Raw genomic sequence first — 22,968 nt, forward strand, 5'->3', positions numbered from 1 at the left:
CACATTCTCAATGAAAATTGTGCAAGCTGGGATGATTGGATTCCCAGAGTAGAAGCCTCAATTAATGGATCCATAAATAAATCCATAGGTGACACACCACATTTCATTATACATGGGACAGATAAAAAACTATCATAAGAGCTCGTAGAAGGTGACAGTCTGCCCATATGCAATTACGATGATTACTCTAAACTCCGTTTACGTGAATTCCAGGACATACACAAAAGAGTCAAAAAACAATTAACGATGTCCAAGGAAGAAATGACGGAGGCATTTAACAAGAAGGCAAGAGATTCACCTATCAGCTTAGGACACATTGTTTATGGTATCATTCATACGAGAGACAATAAATTATCCCCCATATTTGAGGGCCCATACAGAGTAATTAACATAAAAGCAAACAAAGTTTTAATTAAGTCACTGTCTAGTGGCGAAGAGAAACAAGTTCATATTGACCATTTAAAACGAGTTTCAAGGGAACTATCCAATAATTATTCAGCCTCGGATACAACCGAACAAGCGAATGTAACTCATGAAACCAATCAAGAAAACAACAATAATTACAAAGATAAATTAAGGTCATACACCAAACAGTCAAACATAGGTGCAACTGTTTCAATAAAATCAACAGTACATCATTTACGAGATTTATATATCGATTTAAACTCCTTCTATAAATGAAATAACAATCAAGTTATTGTTCAACGTTAATCAACCGTAACGCACATCATCACTATCATCGACCACAGCATGACCATATTAGAAAATTAATAGATTTTTTTTGTCGGTAGGTAGCGATGAAGGGACTTATGCTATGGATTCTCCCCTACATAGCAAGAGGATATGCGCACTTAGACCCCCAACACATAGTACGGCAAGGATGCCTCAAAGCTCCAGCGGCCACGACTTCAATAGTAAAAGATGTCATGAGTACTGAAATAAGTCTGGATTACTTATATGAATTACCTTCTTATCTAGAAAATATCGCAAGACCCATGAGAACCCTGGACTTCATGATAGGAGGCTATGTTTCACAAGCACATAAGACAAAGGAAGTGGATGAAATAGTGAAGTTAGCGAAATGGAAAATAGAACAAGCTAAGTCAACTATCATCATCATGATCCAAGATCTCCCATCTTATGGAACGAAGGTACTGAGCAACAAGAACAACATCACACGTACTCGCCAAAAGCGCGGTTTGTTCGACCTGGGTGGCACAGTTCTTGGGAACATCTTTGGATTGGCTACAGAGGAAGACCTTAATGAAATAAACAACAAATTTAATAAAATAGCTCAGGTACTAACATACCAAGATAAATTCATCACAGGACATAAGTCAGCAATGAAGACAATTGTGAAAAATCTGAAAAAGGCAGAAAACATAGCTCTCGAGAGTGTAGATAAAATAAATGAAATGGAAGGTAACATAACACTTTTCTAACACTTCTCCATCATCACAGAACATATTGACACAATTCTACTACAATTAGACAACACTAGAGTTCGTTACAGGGCACTTATGCAAGGAATTTGGAATGCTGGTGATCGCAAGATCACAATTGACATACTTCCAGTTCATGAGCTATATCAAATAATTAGTCAAGGCATACATAAACATAAATTGAAGCCTTTGTTCCAAAGTAGGGAATTCATGCAATATTATCCATATTTAGAAGCAACACTAACACCGACTTCAGTAGTAGTTCATGTACCATTCATAACTGACAACCTGTTCACAGTATACCAAATACACCCTTTCCCTTCTAAGAATAATAACACTTTGGTCATCATCAACATCAACACAGACACCGAACTCATCATGGTCTCCAAGAGACGGAACACTGTCACTTTCGCAAGTGAATCAACGATTGAACGAAAGTGCTGCACTCCCTTACATGCTGTTCACCTTTGTCCTGCGTACATTTTCACGTTTCAGCCTACTGAAACAGTCCCTTGTGAAATGGCTATCATAAGAAATAACAATATTCAACATCACTGTAACTTCACTTTTGCTCCAGATAAGCTTGTACACCATCAACGCATCGGACACTCATGTTTTTTTTTTTATTTCACTCATGACACATCAGTTTACATAGTCTGTCCAGATATACCACCATTTCATACTTCAGCCTCAGGATTATACATAGCACCAGACTACTGTGCGGTATTTACACCATCCATGTCCACTTTATCCACCATCAATCACTACGCCATCCTCAATCATACACACAAACATTTCCACCCACTGCCTGATATGGACTTAAACATGAGCACAAGTATTAAGCTGACTTCACCTAAGTTTGAAACTATGCAACTGATCAATGAAACAATGAAGCCCTGGGAAGATTTGAGTTTCAGTATGTTCAACCCATATTATGTGTATAGCCCAGCACCTACTGTCTTTATAATCTTCTGCATTGTATTTGCAGTAGTGCTGTTCGCAATGCACAGAATGCATGTAAGAATTGCAAATTTGGAGTCAGTATTTAGTGGGGATAGAGTTAACATCCAAGTTAACCCCCCTGAACGAAGTGTACATATTTTGTATATAGTATTAATTTTATATATATATATATATATATATATATATATATATATATATATATATATATATATATATATATATATATATATATATATATATATATATATATATACCACGTTGAGTACACTGCTTCCCGTCCGATCAGCGAAGTTAAGCAACGTTGGGTCTGGTTAGTACTTGGATGGGTGACCGCCTGGGAACACCAGATGCTGTTGGCATAACGTTCTCCCTACGTGTCAAGTGGGGTTGGTGGAGTATTAGTGCCCCTCTCTGTAAAACAATTAACTCTAAGCCCTTGGCCACCCTGTTTGGGATACATGGCGTCTGGCAATGAATATATATATATATATATATATATATACAAAGAAGAATGACCCATGATATAGAGGAATGCTATACCAGTAGCATTATCTTTAAATGAAATATTAATAGCTCTTACCATAATCTTAACTTTAAACTTTTTTTTTTTTTTGCATATATGCATTTTACTACAGTAACCAATTTACAAACTGTATTAGAGTACAATAGTTTAACTTTAGTGCGTTTATTCAATTATGTATACAACTTGTTTAAAATGTAATATTACTAGGTCATTCCAAGTTACCATGAATATTATACCTGTACAATATTATAATGAATATTATATATTAAGAGTTAAGAAGAAGACTATTATGTATTAATGGATTAGCATATGTCAATAATGATTGCTGTAGAAGGACCTCCAGCGGCGTGACCGAGCAATGTCAGGACTCCATATTATAAATATAATTCATTATAGAAAACATGATAGATAGATTGATAGATAGAGAGACAGAGCACCAGGCAAGCCTGGGAATGGGATATGAGCTTGCAAGTCTAAGCGAAGGAATGTTGACAATACACCGGAAGCAGCAAGTCAGGGGATGAGATAGGCAGTGTGTTAGCGAGATAGGCACACGAACAATGCCTAGTGACCATACACACACATACACACATACTTACACACAGGCTTCTTGAACATTTCAACAACAGTGTAACACACGTGACATGACCCCTGCTACACCAGAATTTAGGAAGCAGAGCTCAGGAGGTTAGCCATAGAACCGACAGGTAGTGGAGAAAATGAACAAGAAGAGGGGTCCAACTAGATTTACTAAGTATATTGTCTCTGTATTATATGCTGCTCAACTTAAGACTTTCTCTGAAGATAAATCAAGATAAACTCCCTGTATTCATCTTTAACTCCTCCTGCTCTTCAATTATCAAAATAACAATAAAAACTCAAGACTCACCTATTACAAGAATTAAGAGTTACACATATCTAAATTAAGGCCACAAAGCTTTTAACAAGAGAATCGCCAAAGTAAGCCGGCATAAAGTAAAACTTACTGCTTGATTTTCACAAATTAATTCCTTGTCTATATTTTCAAGTACTATCAAGCATTCTTAATTCATAGATTCACATCCCCTCGTGACATCTGGTGACCTCATTCCAGGATATTAACTCATAGCTCTAAAGTTATTAACGAGATAATACTCACTCACTCACACCTAGGTATTTATCATTAAAGTTTATAGGCACTATCTTACTGGTGGTTATTGATTCATCTCTGTTAATTTTACATAATAGTTTTCCCATTCAGTTGCATTTTTTAAAATTTTCTTTCTTTACAAGTTTAACTTGATAAAGCTGTTCACCACCAACCTGTGTCTATATTCTTTACTTTTGATTATTGGCATTTCTCTGCAAAATAGCAGTCAGTACTCAGTCTTTAGTCTACTCAGCCTTACTTTAGTTACCATCATGGCTACTAGTATGTATGTACAGGAAGCCAAAGATATGGGGCTTAGCAATCCCCAACAAATAAAAGAATATGTGCTCTCTCGGTTTAGTTACGAGCAGCAAAGTGAGAATGATGCTCATGAAGAGTGATGAATTCAGCGTGAGGAACGCGAGAGAGAACGTGAACACGAGGAGTACAACATGAACACGAGCGAGAACAACGCGAACACGAGCAAAAACAATACGAAGAACGCGAGAGAGAACGCGAACACGAGCGAGAACAATGAGAAAGAGAACGCGAATACGAGCGAGAACAACGAGAGAGACAACGTGAATACGAGCTAGAACAATGAGAGAGAGAGAACGAGAACACGAACGTGCCGAGCGCGAGGCACGTGAGAAACATGAACTTGAGATGCTGAAGCTCAAGCAAAACTCCTTGGCTTCAGACACATCTGGTGCAGCTAACCCAAGCTCCACAAGAGCTCTCCTTGCACATGCTCTGGCGACCTCACGCATCGAGCTTCCTCCATACAAGGAAGGCGAGCAAATCGAGCCATTCATAACTTGTTTCAAAGTCATGGCTCAGTTGTACCAGCTGGATGAGGCAGCTAAGCAGCTCTAGTTTCTTAGCTTGTTTGAGGACCCTGTCCTCGATATTCTCCACAGAATTCGTCGAGACAATCTCAAGTATGAAATGATGAAAGCTGCATTCATCAAAGTGTCCAGCCTCACAGTTGACGACGCCAGGAGTCAGTTTATGAGGGCGCGTCTGCAAGAAAAGGAGACTGCTGTTCAGTTTCTTGATCGACTTACTGCTTACTTAGATGAGTGGATGGAGAAAGATGAAACTCCTCCCACGCAAGAGGAGATTATTGACTTTATGCTGTGCATGCAGCTAGAAAAGTTGTGGCCTGCTGAGCTTATGGCTCAGCTTAAGATCTGCCAGGTAAGGGATGCCAGCCAAATGGTGGAGAAGGCTGATGCATTCTTCACTGCATAAGGGTATCAAACTCGTAAGCAACACACCTGGAACAGGAAAGCTGACAAATCTGGGAAACCGTCTCAGACTGAACCCCAACATCAAGGCCGTTCTCAAAATAATGGCCAAGGTCCAAACAAACCGCAGAAGAAGGACCAGGGACAAAACACCCCGAAACCTGAGTGGAAGCTGTACAACAAGCAGGACCTTAACCAGTTGCAGTACCTATATTCCAAGCAGCAGCAGAGCAGGGACAAACCACGTAACCCTGAGCCAGGACAATCGACTTTAGTGTATCGGAGGCAGGATGCAAATGCAGCCTTCATTCCACAACAAGCGCACAATGGTGCCAACCCCACCAGTACAGGTACTTCTCCACAGTTTATGAGTCTCCCAGTGACAGCGAACCCTCCTCCACAGGTGGTTAATGCTCCATCTCCCCAGGCAGAGTATGACCTCTCAGGTATCTAATTATCGTGGCTCCATGTTTACCACATCATTCATTCAGCAGCCTCATCAGTGGCTGGCTGCTTCCTCCACAGGCCCTCCCACAGGTAACAGTGCCTTCCTTGTTCAGCCAGGGTTTGTGAGAGGTGTTCCTGCAAAGGTCCTGAGAGACAATGGTTCCTCAGGTTGCTCTGTCAGGTAGAATCTAGTTTGGCCTGAGAGCTACACAGGTCGACAGATCCAAGCTCAGCTTATTGATGGATCAGTGAGATTGTTCCCTGAGGCACGTATCCAGGTGGCATCTCCATTTTACACTGGTACGACACTTGCAGTTGTCATGCCAGAACCTTTGTTTGACCTAATAATAGGCAACATATCAGGTGCCAAGTATAGTTGCACAGTAGATGACGCTACTCAGACTTCGGCTGCAGTAACACGAGCCATGGCCAAGGCTCCGAACTATGTTACCCCGGTGACCATTACATGCTGCAAGATCTGATTTGTAGTCAGGATGTTGTCCAAGAACAATATTCTGACCCGACACTTGCTTCCATGAGGAAAAAACAGAAGGGTAAAGTGATTAAGTATTCATGGGGAGGTCAAGCCAAGTTCCTTCGCAAACAAGGACGGCTGTACTGTGAATCACGAATGCCCCAGGGTGAGGTTTGACTGCAGTTTGTCGTTCCTGCAAAGTTTCATCAAGCAGTATTAGAAAGGGGTCATTGTTCAGCCTCAGAAGGTCACATGGGCAAAAGGAAAACCCAGGGCCATATCCGTGCTGACTTTTTCTGGCCAGGAATGGGACAGGAAATAGATAGCTTTGTGCGTTCCTGCAATGTGTGTCAACGTACCACCAATCAGGAACATGTCCTTCCTGTGCCATTTGAATCCACATCCATAATCTCTGAGTCAGTTGAGAGAGAGGGCAGTGGTAATGTAGGCGAAGTCCTGATGTCTCGCCTGCTAACTGATGACTAACACGGGCAACTGTTGTACACTGGGTTCCATAAGATGGGCGTCCTCAGAGATTTATGCAATCCAAGGACCAGTTTGGTTCCCAGTTATTAGTGTACCAGTAAGACCTGAAGTCTCGCCCATTGGTCCCACAGGACACATTACATCCAGGACATGTATAGACCTATATACCATAGGTTAAGGGGGACGTTCGAGAACCCCACAGATCCAATCCGAGGCTGTGTCTGAATTACCTTGTGGAGCATCTCGAGCTGTGAGTCTGTCTGAGGATTCCCAGAGAATGCACATTATCACATTAGTGTTCATATCCACGTTTGGTGTTAAAATGTGACCTGCCCAAGACTGCGTAGGGATTCTCAGCTTGCTAATATTAATCGTAAGTGTGGAGCTAGGTTAACCAGTAAACTGCCCGTTCTCAGAGATTTGAGCAATCCAAGGACTAGCACGTTTCCTGGTTAATAATGTAGGTTTAACCAGTAAACTGCCCATTCTCAGAGATTTGAGCAATCCAAGGACTAGCACATTTCCTGATTAAGAATCTAGGTTTAACCAATAAACTACAGGGGTCCTCAGAGATTTGAGCAATCCAAGGACTACATTTCCTGGTTATTAATATATCCATTAACAAAATAATAGTGTACTTTTTGTAACATAAGTACTGACTACTAGGCAGAGAGTGAAATGTAATTTGATAAAAATTGTCGCACTGACACTTTTGACGCTCCACCTTTATTGCTTTCGTAGGTGCAGATGGTAGGTGTAGATCGTGCAGATCAGCTGATTGTCTCTGCCGCATGCTGCCGCCTCTTCTCTTCTGCTCGTCGTCTCTACTATTGATTTGTATTATATCATTTTACACGTATGCACAGTTACACCACAACTGTCACACCTACACTGTGTATTACATACATCACGCTACGTAACAATTAGTTGTTAATGTAAATGTAGCGAACTTTTCACTCAGTTTGACCTGAGTACAGGATTTTTCACCGTTGTCACGGAGTTTTTTCCTCAAGCTTGCTTCTATTAACGTAAATACGAGGTTTTTATGGTCATGGGAGACTGTGATTTTCTCCTGTAGCAGGATAGTACACACACCACAGTGTGAATCTTGTGGGACTGAGTTAGGATTTATTTGTATGTATATCGAAAGTTTTTCTGAAAAAAAAAATTGATTTTGGTGGGGCGTAATGTAATGAATTCGCGCGAGCATATTTATATAAATTCGTGACATTGTACCTTAGTGAAAAAACCATGAATTCTAGGAGAATTCCCACTGGGCATCACTCAGTTCAACCGTCTTCGTATTCACTTCGATCGGGATGGTTATCAGAACATTTGTCACTGTTTCACAAGTGATCATTCTTATCCACGACATTAATGCTTTCACTGAGTGATTATTTGTGAGCCTATATCGTTCACCTTCCTTCCATTGACCGCTGAAGTTAGGCCTCGCCTATTTCCGGCGAACACGGCCATCTCTCGCCCCCTTTCATAGTTTGAAGTCAGTCAGCTCGGGATTGTCGTGAGAATAGGATCTTTTTGTGCCCAGCGTTGAGCAGCATCTCTGTTGTATGGCGAATTCCTGAATCTCAACCTAGACGGTGATTGGCGAAGCGGGCTTGGAGCGAATAGCAGCATTGGTGTTCATCACAGGCGCCCAGACTTTCGTTTCGGCTCCCCTCCACTGACTAGTATTTCTGTTAATTTTTCTAGGCTTAAGTTTAATTAGCTTTTGAATTAGCGAGTGAGTATAATTTCTTGTCATTTGAATTCATGAGTCCACTAGTGACCGTGAAATTCTCCTTTTGAATTAATTTTGAGATATAACGTAAATTTATTTTATTGTAATCAATAAACTTACAGTTCTTTTCTTTGAGCTTAATGTAATTAGACTCGTGTTTTATTTCTCCACAGTAAGCTTATTTTAGTTGCCACTCCTAGTTTGCACAGATTCTATACAATATTCGTAACTGGTACTTAGGCCAGTCCTTTTGTATCAAATTTAAATCCATTGTGCAAGCGAGGAGTTAAGGACCGGCAAGAACCTGTTTATTATTATCAGCATTAGTTATTGATTGTTAGGGGTGGATTCTCGAGGGGCTAACAGTACTACAAACAGCACACGTGAGTAATTAGTCTCTGCTGCGTACTGTTGAGAAACTTCATAAATTCTCGTCTTTAGAGAATCGGCGAAGTAAGCTGGCATAAAGTAAAACTTACTGCTTGATTTTCACAAGTTCATTCCTTGTCTATATTTTCAAGTAATATCAAGCATTCTTAATTCATAAATTCACATCCCCCCATGACACTCCTAACTTTTGTATCTCAGAAACTAATCTCCGGGTTTGTAGATCATTGCATTGATGAGTAATGACGAGAGGAAGAGGACTAATTGTCGTCGCAAAAACAGGATGTGTTCCTATGTCTGCCCCCAGCCCCAACTATGGTTTTGCACTCAGCGTGATAACTTCTCCATTACTAGATAAATTAGATACAGTGGTGTCCAAGGCACGGCTTATGGCACTACCACTGACTCCTTTCCAAGTGTCCTTGGAAAGAGACTTGGCAGGGATGGAAGAGGCAAAAGTCCATGTTAGGCGGGAACGAAATCGGACGAGAAAGGTTAAAAGGTCGTCCTACACCTGGCAGTCACAAAGATGACAGAGGTGTGGTTGGGCCGGCTAGTGGGAGTTTCCCCGAGCTTTTGGTGATGAGATAAAGTGGCGGCCATTTCAAACTGCGCCGGGAAAACAAATGCAGTTCCTACTGACACCTGACGCCGGCGAGCTACCGATTTTTTTTACAGTTCCGACCAATACCTGGCAGTAATATTAGAGTTTCCCTCATGCCCGTTGACTTCCAGTGTGTGATGAACGCATTGCCATGCCATCAGCAGAGGACAGTGCCGTTACTGAGGGAGAGTTGGCATGTCGACCAGGAAAGACTGAGAAGTGAGGGTGGAAGGACAGAGCCCGATAGGACTCAGAATCTAGTCTTTTGGTGTTGCTAGAACATAAGGGTATGTCTGTCTGAGAGGGAGTTGGACAGTAATTTCTTATCGATGGGGTTTGTTTCTTGAGATAGAATGATGCTATATCAAACATTTTGCTCATGTGTACTGCAGATAGTTTGGGTAATAATGATGGTTGCTTTGTGTCAAAAACATGTAGAACGAGTTGGGTGAACTTGTTAAGGTGTGTGCAGGCTGAATGCATAGGTCAGAGTCCATGTTGGGAGGATGATGGTGGGATGTGAGGTCAATATTCTTTTCTGTCAGTCATTCCATAATTCTGTATTGAATACAAAACACTATCCACTACAACTACCCAATAACGTTAACCTAAGCGACCCCATACATGCATCAAAGATGACCTAGATATTTTAGTACTGCTTTCTGTATTTCTGCTGATGAAGAACATTGCACAAATTTCTTTTAGTTTTTCCAAAGTAATGTGAGCACACGCCTGCTCAAATAAGACTTTATTACTCGTTACTTCTGCCATTCTACATTCTCCTTTCTATTCTGTCTGTCTGTCACTTTATTACCTGCACTCTTGAGCCATTTCTTCTAAATATGCCCCTTTCCATACATCCACCACTCACTTCCTCACTCCATCAAGGTGTACCTGCAAATCCACCACCTTGCCATTGCACACCACATAGCTCTTTTTTGTGCTGCACACACACACACACACACACACACACACACACACACACACACACACACACAGTAGTCAATCACGAGAGTGTTATGGAAGAGTTCAAAAATGACACAGAGACAATTAGGCAAGCAAGCAGTCTTATGGACCAGAGCAGTGATATTGAGAAGATAACACAGGTGAATGAAGCTGTGCAAAGCTACAAAAATGATGTAGAAACCACGTATGCTGAAATGGTGAAAGTAAAGAAAGACTTAGAAACAAGGGTGGAGGAAAAAAACATTAAAAAGGAAGTGAAAAGAATAATCCAAAACAATCCAAAGTTAGTCAGAGATTCAGTAGAGCTAAACAAATCAATAGTAATCACTGGTATAGAAGAGGAAGAAATTAAAAACAAGATCACAAGAGACAAAAAGGAGATGGCAAATGTAATGAGCTTACTGAAAGAAGTATCAGAGGAAATCTGTAGTAAAGACATAGAGGAACACAAAAGGTTAGGGAAATACGAGAAAAGCAAGACAAGACCTCTAAAGGTGACTTTCCAGAGTGTAAACACCGTGGAAGAGATACTAAAAAATGCAAAGAATCTTATGGAAAAAGAGGAGTTCAAAAATGTATGGATAAAAAGATGCCTAACACAAGAGGAACTGGAATTACTGAAAGAGAAAAGGGAGGAAGCAAAAACAAAAAATGAAGGAAGATCAGAAGAGGAGAAGAAGAAATTTTTTTACAAAGTAATAGGATTGCAGGTACGAAAGTGGTACACAAACAGGATGGAAGAAAAAGGAGGAAGGTAGTAGAACCATGCCATGACAGGTATACAAACAAGATGATAAAGTTGATGTACTCAAATGTGGATGGAATGGTATCTAAATTACTAGAGATGAATGATTATGTCAGAGAAAATGAACCACAAATAATATGCCTAACTGAAACAAAATTAATACCAAGGATATCCAATGACATACTACTCTTAGAGGAATACAATACATGGAGAAGAGACAGAAATTTAAAAAAAAAGGAGGAGGAATTATAATATTAACTAAGAAAAATCTAAAAGTCAAGGAAATAAAACTAGATATACCATCACAAGTAGAACTGATTGCAGTAGAGATCGACACATCTGAAGGTAAAGTAATTGTAGCCAATTTATACATGCCACCCAGATCAAACACATGGGAAAGAGACGAATATGAGGACCTGGCAGAGAGTACAATTCAGAGTATAAGATCATTGCTACATAAAATGGAAGAGAAATCGGAAAGAATTATACTAACTGGGGATTTCAATACAAATACAAAATGGAATACTCTAGATATAAATAGCCAAGAAAGCTGTTGGGACCAAAAGCTCCTGGATCTCGTACAAGAATTTTTCTTAACGAAACATGTGAGGGAAACCACCAGAAAAAGAGGACTTGAGGTACCTTCAGTGCTAGATCTAATATTTACTAGGCAAGAAAATGATATTGACAGTTTAATACATCACCCTCCATTCGGCAAAAGCGATCATGCAGTACTAAATTATAACTTCAGGATAGCATATGACATAGTAAACAGCAATGACAGTTACAAAAAGAGCCTAAACTATAAAAAGGGAAATTATCAAGACCTAAAGAAGTATTTCTTAGAAGTAGACCTAAAGAAGTATTTCTTAGAAGTTGATTGGGAAAATGAGCTTAGAGGACAAGATTTAAATGCTGTATATAAAAAATTTTGTGAATTTTATGAAATAGGATTCCAGAAGCACATCCCACAGCACAAAGAAGCAGATAAGAAAATATAGAAATGGTTCAATACAGAATGTAAAAAATCAAAAGAAAGAAGAGATTTGTTGTGGAATAGATACAGAAGACACAATAGTGAAAGGGCGTATAATAATTACAAACAGGCAAGAAACGACTATACAAGAATAAGGAGGGAAGCCCAAAAACAGTTTGAGGAGGATATAATAAATAAAAGTATTGATCAACCAAAGCTGTTTTACAGCTATATCAGAAGCAAAACCAAAATAAAAGATATAATACAATCCATTACGGACGAGGGAATCACTTATACACAAGAGAAAGATATTTGTGAAGCAGTAAATATGAATTTCCAATTAGTTTTTACAGAAGAAAAAAATTTTGAGAGGGACTATGTGGAACACGCATGTCCACACATACTACCAGATATACAAATAGCAGAAAAAGTAATACAGGAGGAGTTAAGTAGATTAGACAGAGGAAAAGCAAGTGGTCCTGATGAAATTTCATGTTGGGTATTACGAGAATGTGCAAAGGAGTTAAGTAAACCATTATTTTTAATTTTCAAGAAATCCTTGAGTCAAGGTAAACTACCTGATATTTGGAAAAAAGCAAATATTGTCCCCTTATTCAAGAAAGGAAAGAGACAAAATCCACTCAACTGCCGACCAGTATCACTGACCAGTGTTGTAAGCAAGGTATTAGAAAAACTTATAAGAAAAGCATGGGTAAATCATCTAGAAGAACAAAGTATGATAACAGAAAGATAGTTTGGTTTCAGAAAAGGAAAATCATGTGTTACTAATCTGTTGAGCTACTATGACAGAGTAACAAACACAATACAGGAAAGGGAAGGATGGGTGGACAGTATCTATTTAGATTTCAAGAAAGCTTTTGACACAGTACCACACCAAAGACTTTTATGGAAACTGTACCATCAAGGAGGAATTCGAGGCATACTGTTTTGTTGGATGCAAGACTTTCTCATAAAAAGAGAAATGAGGACAGTACTAAGAGGAAACTACTCATCATGGAAAGAAGTGACTAGTGGAGTACCACAGGGTTCAGTGCTGGCACCAATCATGTTTTTAGTGTATATAAATGATATAAACAGTAACACTGGAAATGAGAGCTATCTGAATATGTTTGCAGATGATGCAAAAATACAAAGGAGAATTACTAACACAGACTCTTGTAAAGAGCTACAAGAAGAATTAAATAAACTTCATGAATGGAGTAGTACATGGCAAATGGAATTCATTGTGGACAAGTGTCATGTAATCAAGTTTGGTAAAAGTGGAAAAAGACCTGACTGGGATTATAAGTTAGGAAATAAAACCCTATACACATCAGAAAGAGAGAAAGACCTAGGTGTGATTATCAATAACAGACTATCTCCGGCTGACCACATCAGCGAGAAGGTACGGAACATGTATACACTACTTGCAAATATGAGAAAAGCATTCACATACATAAATGAAGACATGCTAAGAAGGATAATAACATCATTCATTAGACAAACCCTAGAATATGCATTAGTAGTCTGGAGTCCTCATCTCAAAAAGCATATAGACAAGATTGAAAAAGTTCAAAGGGCCGCTACAAGATGGATACCAAGCTTAAGGGACCTAAGCTACGAAGAAGGACTAAGAAAACTGAATCTACCAACACTACAGGAGAGAAGGAAAAGAGGTGACATGGTAATGCTGTATAAGTGCATATCAGGAAAGGAGAAAATAGACATAAATGATTACTTAACATATGGAGAAGCATCAGCAAGATGACACTGCAAAAAACTGCATAAGAAGAGAGGTGATAAAGACGTAAGGAAATTCAGTTTCCCAAACAGAACAATTGATCAATGGAATGCACTACCGAATGAAATAGTGTGTGCCAAAACAATTCACAAATTTAAGGATATGTACGATAAATATGGTTTAAGACACGGGACAGTATGAGCTTGACTCATTCCTGTAAAGATACAATTAGGTAGGTAAGAACACATGCACACACACTACCTCCTCTAATATTCTCTATGTATCTCCATTACACCAACTTACCTACATGTGCTTATCTTATTTCTGTCATTATTTTATTTGGATCTGCCTCCAGTTACTACATGAGGTACTTCACGTTCTTCCTTATTATTACTTTTTTTTATGCACGGAAATAGGAACAAAAGGTCAGAAGTCCGCAAGATTATTCCCTCCAATAAAAAACAAAAATAAGATAATACAGAGCTAAATTCAAGATCCGTTCATTTTGAGATGCCTTGACACACTGCGTTTGGAAGACTGAAGATAATAGGGAACAGGAAATACAGTCAGAGGAAGACAGTATCAAAGTTGACTTGTTGTACAGTATACATGAAGGACTGGGAGTAACGGTTCTATAACTCTTGAACTTGAGAACTGGACAGAAAAGGTATGAGAGTTTGTTGCTAGATGAATACTACCGTCAGCGCACATTCATGTGTCCGGAAGGGAGTGCGGCAACGTAAATTTCCTGAAATGATATCAGTCAATGTGTGGCCAGTTAAGAAAATCGCCGGGGAATAATGACTACTTGGCAATTTACTTCACTCCTCGGCCCATACCCCCCCACTGAGTGAAATAACGGTCAGCTGCATTTACGCTCGTTTTTGTTGGATGTTACTGTTGATTGTCTCCTAGGATTGACTCCCGTCCTTCGTGCGCTAAGTGTTTAAGCTGGCAGTGTGGTTTGTAAGCGATGTCTAAGCCATATACAAGCCATGACAACATTGTAAGAGTTATCGAATGTCATAAAATTGGTTTGAATAGCCGTCAAATAAGGGAATAAATTGGTGTTAATGAACGTACAGTGCGGCGATTGGTGACATATTTCAAGACCTCTGGAGGAGGGAAGGTACCTTCCCACAAACACGGAGGAAAGACACCCAAGATCAGCAAGCACAGCCTATAAGTTATCAGGCATCAGTTGGATGACAAACCAACCCTTACTGCCAGACAACTTAAAAAACAAAACCCTATTCTGCTTCAGGACATGAGTGTACGAACTATTCAGAGCGCCATACGAAAGAAACTTGGTTATCGGAAGTTGACAGCCAGGAAAAAGCCTTTCGTTACCGATATTCAGCGTAAAGAAAAGGGTTGCTTTTGCAAAGAAATATTCTTTATGGACTTTGGATGACTGGAGACGTGTTCTGTGGTCAGATTAATCCACGTTCTGCGTTAGTGAGTCGAAGGGGCAGATGGTGTGGCGTGGAAGAAATTCTGATCCCTGAAACCCGAAGTTCACGAGAAAGACTGTCAAGCATCCTGCCTCTATTATGGTGTGGGGGGCATTCTCTTACGGAGGAGCAGCCGACCTTATAATTCTCCCTAAAGGCCTGACTGTCAACGGAGACTCATATCTTCGGCTCCTAGACAATAATTTGGCTGAATGCTTTGCAGCTACTGGTACTGAAGTGCTGCAGCAGGATGGGGCTCCTTGTCACACTGCCAAAGCCATAAAACAATGGCTCTACACAAGTGAAGTTGAGTGTATTCCTGATTGGCCAAGCAGTAGTCCTGATATTTTACCAATTGAGAACCTCTGGGCTATTGTGAAAGAAAAATTAAGAGGTGAAGACACATCTACAGTGGCGAAATTGGAGGTTGCCCTTCGTCGTGCGGAGAGTACCATTCCTCCCACTACTCACATGAAACTCGCTGATAGTATCCCAGACCGTCTTGTGGAAGTGCGAAGACGCAAAGGTTATCCCATCAACAAGTAAAGAGATAGATGGTGAGTGTTCAAGTAAGAGTTAGTTGCAATATGTGCTGTAGTTTGGTTGTTATAATGATTTTATTTAGGCAGCGCAAGTTTTGTTTTCATTCGGACACGTCAATGTGCGCTGACTGTACGTGTCCGTCGTAGTGGTGCAGCTTTGCAAGCAGACAGTTCAGAGAAGCAGTGGCCACTGAAGTAGCGACAGCAAAGAGATAAAGATGCGGCAGTACGGTAAAGAGATAGAGGTTGAAATGAACCACTAAGAGGAGGAGAGATGTTGAGACAAGAAGTCTTTGGCTCCACCTTGTTGAGGAGCTGTGTGTGGTTAGCTTCTCCATACATGAGAGTTGTACTCTACACGGGCAAATAAAATCCGTGTATAGAGTCAACAACTGTGTATGGGTAAAGAGGGCACAGAGTCGGTTTAGCACACCTAATCTCTTGGAAGCAGATTTTATAAGAGAAGTAATATGAACTTTCCAAGATTTATCCCGAGATAATGAAACCCTAAGTATGTTCAAAGATTATGCAGGATTGAGTTGGATAGTTTAAAATTAGATATTATTCCTGCTCCCTATCCACAACTCTTATCTTTGATATAACTACAGTACGTAGTCATCTGATAACCCTCCTTCATTCATAAAATTATAATTCTCGTATCTAACACCTTTTTCGTCAATCGCTTATCCACAAACACTTTATCAGTCATTGCCCTTTACTCAACACTCTACCTTCCATTCATTTTTCTATCCTTATTTCACACTTGTATATCAGTTTGTGATTAACACTAGAATGCTTACGTTATTATCCTCACAGTACTGCTTTCGCCGGGAGATTTTTTTTTTTTCGACATTTTCTTTCAGTTTAGTTTATTTTAGTCTCTGTACACTTTAGTCTCTTTGATATAATCATACACTAATTATACACCTAAAAAAAATTTAAAAAATGTAACACAAATGCTTTTGTCGGGTAAAAAACACTTAATCCACATTATACCTGTGAAACACTTTTTTTTTTTTTTAATCAATTTAGACTCTTTTAGATTGTTTTCATCCTTTAGTCTCTTTGATTTAATCAGAAACTAATTATACACCTGGAAAAAAAGGAAAACACAAAAATAAAAAAAATGTAACACAAATGCTTTTGTCGGGTAAAAAACACTTTAAACCCAAATATCATGGTGATAAATGCGAGATGAAACCACATCACTACCTATGTAGGTAGGGGGTAGGGTGGATTGAAGGCCCAGGGAAGGACAGCTCCAAAGCTCCTATCATAACAAAATAGCAAATAAATAAATCGCCGAACAGGGAAATTAACCTGACGTAACCATTCTAGGGTTAAAGAGGTATTGTTGAAAGCCAAACACCTCTCAGCATATATGTTAAGCAATATAGGTTATTCTAATTCGCCCCTGATGCTTGACATCATTACGTAATCCTTACCATTTTTATATTATCTACTTATGCAATCAAATCGCCATTTAGAATCGCCCTCTCACTCACCCTAAACTATCCAGGCACACGTCGATATCCATCCAAACCTGTCCCTTTCACTCATGCTTCCCTGTCATCTGTTGCTGGATTCCCGAAGACAAACGCTCTTAACAGGTAATACTCAGTTCCATCCTCCCATAATCTTAAAATTTTTTCCAGGTAATTAATAACTTCATAAATAAATAAATAAATATATATATATATATATATATATATATATATATATATATATATATATATATATATATATATACATTTGTATCTCTCTCTCTCTCTCTCTCTCTCTCTACATATATACTATGCTCATAGGTGAACTGCATCATGCTGAGGGTGCCCCCACCAGTGCCACGCTGGCAGGCCGTCTTGTGGCCCTTCACACAGTACACATGGTTCGCCTTGGCCGTGGGTCTTCTGCTCAGTGGGCCACTTCTCTATTGCATGGGTCGATGCTCTGCCCAGAGGTACAAATGTTTCGTGTATTTAGTTTGAGAAAATTGCCCAATTATCACACATTTTATGGCTTCGTTAGGATCTCAAAGAAGTCATGAATCAATGTAGAAAATCTAAAGATTCTGAACTAAGACATATTACACCTTGCTGAAAGGGGGCATATTATAAAAAAAAAAATGGTGATAGGAAGATGTCTCTCCTACTTACCACTGATTTGATCCCTAAACATCAGGAGGTTTCTTCTTGGCAAGTATAATCGCCTGACATTAACCAGAGTATAATAGATAGGCAGACCTCCAAGGTTTAATGGTAAAACAGAAGTTTCTTAATTACACAACTCACACTCAACGACATAAACTTTTTGGATTTCAAATTCAGTGTTATTCTAAATGTAAAATAATATGTTTATGATGAAAGACGTTCTTTGTCAATGAATTAATGAATTTCGTCCTTTCTAGTCCAGCCCTAAAACGAGTTTGAGATCAATCCTCCTTCGCGTGTACTTTCCATTCTACATTCCTTCACCAGGGCGTTGCGGCCATAGCCATGTCTAACAATCTTTTGCAGAACTCATCGCCACAAATGAGACTTTTCCCTCAGTTCATCTTCCCGTTAATTCATTCATTTGTTCTCTACAGGCCACAAATATGGACAGACCTTCACAATTAACGTGTCATATTAATCCTCTCAATATGACAGTGTGCCTCATCTTAGTGGTATGCTCAATTCAACTTCAGTGTCACAGTAACGCCAATGGACAAGGAAAAAGAGCTAACTTCTTTATTTACAGGTGTATAGCCATAACATTGGCATCAATGAAAAGGGCATTCAGTATGCAGAAATTTAAGTCTCTGTCACAATTTTTATACAAGCCATGAACCGAGGCAATGTGCAATAGTAAATAAATAAACAAATGTGCACATGTTTCCCTACTTCATTAGGTGGTGGACGTAGGAAGGGAGGTATGTAAGCAGGGAGGTGGTTAAGCAGGTAGTTGGGTAGGTAGGTAGAGAGACAGGAAAACAGTGAGGTAGACAGACAAGTAAGTAGGTACGTAGTAAGGGAAGAGGGTAGACAAATATGTTTGTAGGTAGGTAGCCAGGCAGCCAAGTAGGGATGAGAAAGGTGAATAGGTAGGTAGTTAGGTAGGTAGGTAGATAGACAGAGAAGTAGACAGGTAACAAGGGAAGTAAGTAGACAGGGAGGTACGGTATATAAGTAGGTAGGCAGGCAGATAAGTATGGGAAAGAAAGGGAAGTAGGTGGGCAGGGCGATAGATAGGTAGGGATTGAACGAGGGAGACAGGAAGGGAGGTAAGTAGGTACAGTAAGAAGTAAGAGGTAGGAAGGGAGGCAAGTAAATAGGTGGTTAGATAAGCAGTGAGGTAAAAAGGAAAGCAGGTGTAGGCAGGCAGGGAGGTACGTAATGAGGTTGACAGGTATTGTTTCTTACATAAATACATATGAGATGGAAGAAAGTTCAGCTTCAATATCACTACCTAGCAAAAAGACTAGTGGCCATGTCGAGTTTCTGAGAGCACTATCAAAAAGCTTATGATATTTTACGTGTATACTTTGAGTAAAAATGAGAAAATAATAAAACCTACCGAGCGACAATATGTAGGTGTGGGTGAGGCAAGGAAAGAGAGTGTTTTTATGTCGCTTGCGGGCGAGGAGGAGAATTCTAGGTTTGTCGTCCATTTACTCAAAAACTATTGGACGTATTGAGTTCCTGTAACAACCTTGATAAAGATCAGTGAATTCTATGTATGTACAGGACATAACAATGTAATATTTCTGATGAGAAGTTGTTGTCACTTAGGCTGGAATATAAAGGTTATTGTGTGCGCATGATGAAAGTGCAGCACGGCCGTGAATACCCAGTTTTTTTTTTTTTTTCGATTTACTCGGAAACAATGAGGCCTATAAAAAATCGGAGGGTACCATGAGAAAGCTCATGAAATTCTACACGAAATTATAAAATAAAAACATAACGTGTGCAAGAATACCTTTGTAGTAGAGCTCCCTGTACAAAAATCACTTTTTTTTTTTTAATGGCTTTCAATTTTTGGCTATTTTCTCGAAAACTACAAACCGTATCACAACCGAACTTTCCCATTAGAAAGCTGATGAAATTCTCCATCAAAACTACTAATAATATTTTTCTGTATGATGGAAAACATTCGAACTGGGATGTGGGAATTGAGATTGACGTTCGGAAATGTTTACTCACGGTGGTCTAATGTACTTTTATTCATATTTGTCTGTATTATTTTTTTTTTCGCTTACCGGCTAGAACAAATATCGGCGAATAGATGATATAGCTTCATGGCAATATACAGAGGTTTGGGTGGCAAAAAGAAGGCGAGAATATGTGGTTTCAGTGGCGCACGGGGGGGCTGGTGAGGAACGGTGTGGAGTAAAATCGTGTTGGCAAAACTTATAAACTTATGCTTGCGCGAGAAGGTTAAGTGAGTATCAAGTCCAGTTGTTTCCGCCCCTGATTCACTGGTAACAGCAATCTGTATAAAGTATAGACACCCTATCTGTTTTTCAAAAGGGATTTTATCTGCACGGAATTTAGTGCCAAACCACTTCTCCAATATTAATCTGAAAATAACGATGCTTTCCTGATACAATGGACGTACTTTTCATTTTAATGTTAGCATTACCTTATCCTTGGAAGTTAGTTGACTGCCAATGCTCGAAGAAATGCAGACTACAAATTCTGTTATGTATCAGACTGTAGACTTATCATAGCATCCCTTGGACACTGACAAATCTTGCAGTCCCTATAAACTACGATGTTTTATTTTTTTCTCCATTACTATAAGTAGCCTACCATTTTTGTATAACACAAAAATACATTACACTGTAGTTTTACCACTCAGAAAAACATAATTTTTTTGGCATCCTCAAGTGTATATGACTCTAGAACATCTTCCAAGTAAAAATGCGGGCAAAGATAACCATACTTATATTCACAATTTTTTGTGCAAGGAAGAAGGAACAAGAACTGATATGCCTGCAACAGTGTTCCCTCCAAGAATAAGTATAATAATATAAGAGATAAATTTAGGATCCGTTCATTCGAAATTCCTCGACATATTGTATTTAAGAGACTAGAGGACATATGCAAAAGGAAATACTGATAGGGGAAGACAGTTCCAGATTACTGACCTGCTGAAATAATGAAGGACTGAGAGTATCGATTAACAATTGAATTAGAGAGCTGGATAGACACGGGATGATAGTTTGCTGCCAGGTGGGTGCTATGCACCCACTGAAATGGAGGGTAGGATGCAAGCAAATAGTTCAGGAGAGTGGTGACCATTTATGTAGCGATAGAGAAGACATAAAGATGCAATGGTGCATTGAAGAGACAAAGATTTAAAGGAGTCAGTCAGAGCAGGAGAGTTAATGAGACGAAAAGCCTTTAACTCCACCCTGTTGAGAAGAGCTGTTGATGGTTTGTATGTGGGAAGCCCCCCTCCCCACACTCATGAGAGATGTAATCTACACAGGGGCAAATAAAACTTCCATATAAAGCCAACATTTGTGCGAGGATAAAGAAAGCAATGAGTCAGATTAGCATTCTTGGAAGCAAATTTTTTATGAGAGGTTATATTATGATTTTCCATAATAAATCCCATGAGAATGAAAGCTCAGATATGTTCAAAGATGATGCAAGATATAGCCGGATATTGTTAAATATTAAAGGGTCCTCCTGTGGAAGATTTGGCATGTCAAAAGATATAGGAACGGAAGTTTTTGGTGCATGAAAGATAAGAAAGTTACTCGTACTTTTACTCTAATCATAGATACCAGCCAAGTCAGATTTTAGGTGTGCCATAACCTCAATCTATGTTTGTTGAAGTAACTGCTGTGATGGACTCTGCGAGAAAAGGATGGAAAGGTGAAGATTGGAGCCATGAACATGGGAGGGGATAGGGTCAGATGTACAGCTCAGAAGGTCATTGATGAATAACAGGGAGAGAGTTGGTGACAGAACAGAACCCTGAGGAACACCAGTAATGACAGCTGTAGAGAAGATCGGTGGCCACCTACAGCAGGGGCTATAAAACGGTCAGAAAAAAAATAATAATAAGGCATGAAAAGGATGGAAACCGAGAGAGAGCAGTTTAGGCATTAAAAATATATTCCAGATTTGATCGAAAGCATTTGAGATGGAAAGCTCAAAGACAAAGCTTTCACCAAAATCTTGAAAGATCGATGACCACGGGTCTGAAAGGAAGGTGAGAAGATTGCCAAATTGAGCATTCCAGGTAGAACTCATACTGTCATCGAAAAGGCTATGATATGAATGGTGTTTTTTAAACTTTTTTTTTTAAATTAAGAAAGCTTTCAAAAATTTAAGAAATACAGCATGGCAAAGCACTGTAGTGAAAGCTAAAAGGCTGGAAACTGTCACCCTTCTTTGGTATAGGCTGAATGAGTGCAAACATTTAGCATGAAAGAAAGTTACAAGTCAGCATAAAAAAGTGAAACAGTTTATCTAAGCAGAGTGTAAGCACAAGGGAACAGTTCTGGACATCAAAGGGGGCCCTCATTATGCCCGTATGCCTTGTTATAGTATCGAAAGGTTAAGGGATCGAGCACCGAAATCATCCAAGGTGGGCAAAGCGTCATGTCTTTTCAGTAGAAGGAACAACTACATAGCCATCACAGTGAAACAGACGGAGTGGGGGTGGGGGGAAGGAAGGTAAAGTTATAAAAGCTTCTGGGAAGGCGCCAAAGGTACCAAAAAGACTGAGCCTGATAATATAATTCAGAGCATTTAGTACAAATGAAATTATTCTTAACTGAGCAAAGAACAGACTTAAACACGTTTCCATCCAGAAACATAAAAGTCATTAGATTCAGGAGTGGGTTGGTGTTAGTTCCTTTTGTAGGACTCCTTCCTTCTGTGGACAGCACTGGAACCGGAGTGATTAAACATTTTTTTTAAATAATCAAAGGATAAGAAAACGTAACATATGATTCCATGTCCAAGGTAACACCGTAATGTCTTTAATGTGTGAGGCACAGTCAAATGGTTCTCAGCCATGGAACCAGTAATCATTACAGGGAAATTTGTAGAAGTATTGTCTGATGGCCTCCCAATCAGCGACTCCTAAGTGCCACAGCTCCT

General features: G+C 39.4%; 1 protein-coding gene and 1 pseudogene across 1 annotated transcript in view; both read left to right on the forward strand.

The window, feature by feature from the left end:
- The window catches only part of LOC145396974 (ionotropic receptor 21a-like), a 191,966-nt gene that overhangs the window by 142,478 nt on the left and 26,520 nt on the right, over window positions 1-22,968 (forward strand). Inside the window, exon 10 of the mRNA XM_080270204.1 lies at window positions 17,677-17,828. Coding sequence (XP_080126330.1) covers window positions 17,677-17,828 — 152 coding nt within the window. The remainder of the gene's footprint in view (window positions 1-17,676; window positions 17,829-22,968) is intronic.
- LOC145397300 (5S ribosomal RNA) lies at window positions 2,646-2,764 on the forward strand (annotated as a pseudogene).

The sequence above is a fragment of the Coenobita brevimanus genome, chromosome 40 (assembly GCF_032717465.1).
Source record: "Coenobita brevimanus isolate Jiangsu-jjx chromosome 40, ASM3271746v2, whole genome shotgun sequence".
In the NCBI taxonomy this organism is placed as follows: domain Eukaryota; kingdom Metazoa; phylum Arthropoda; class Malacostraca; order Decapoda; family Coenobitidae; genus Coenobita; species Coenobita brevimanus.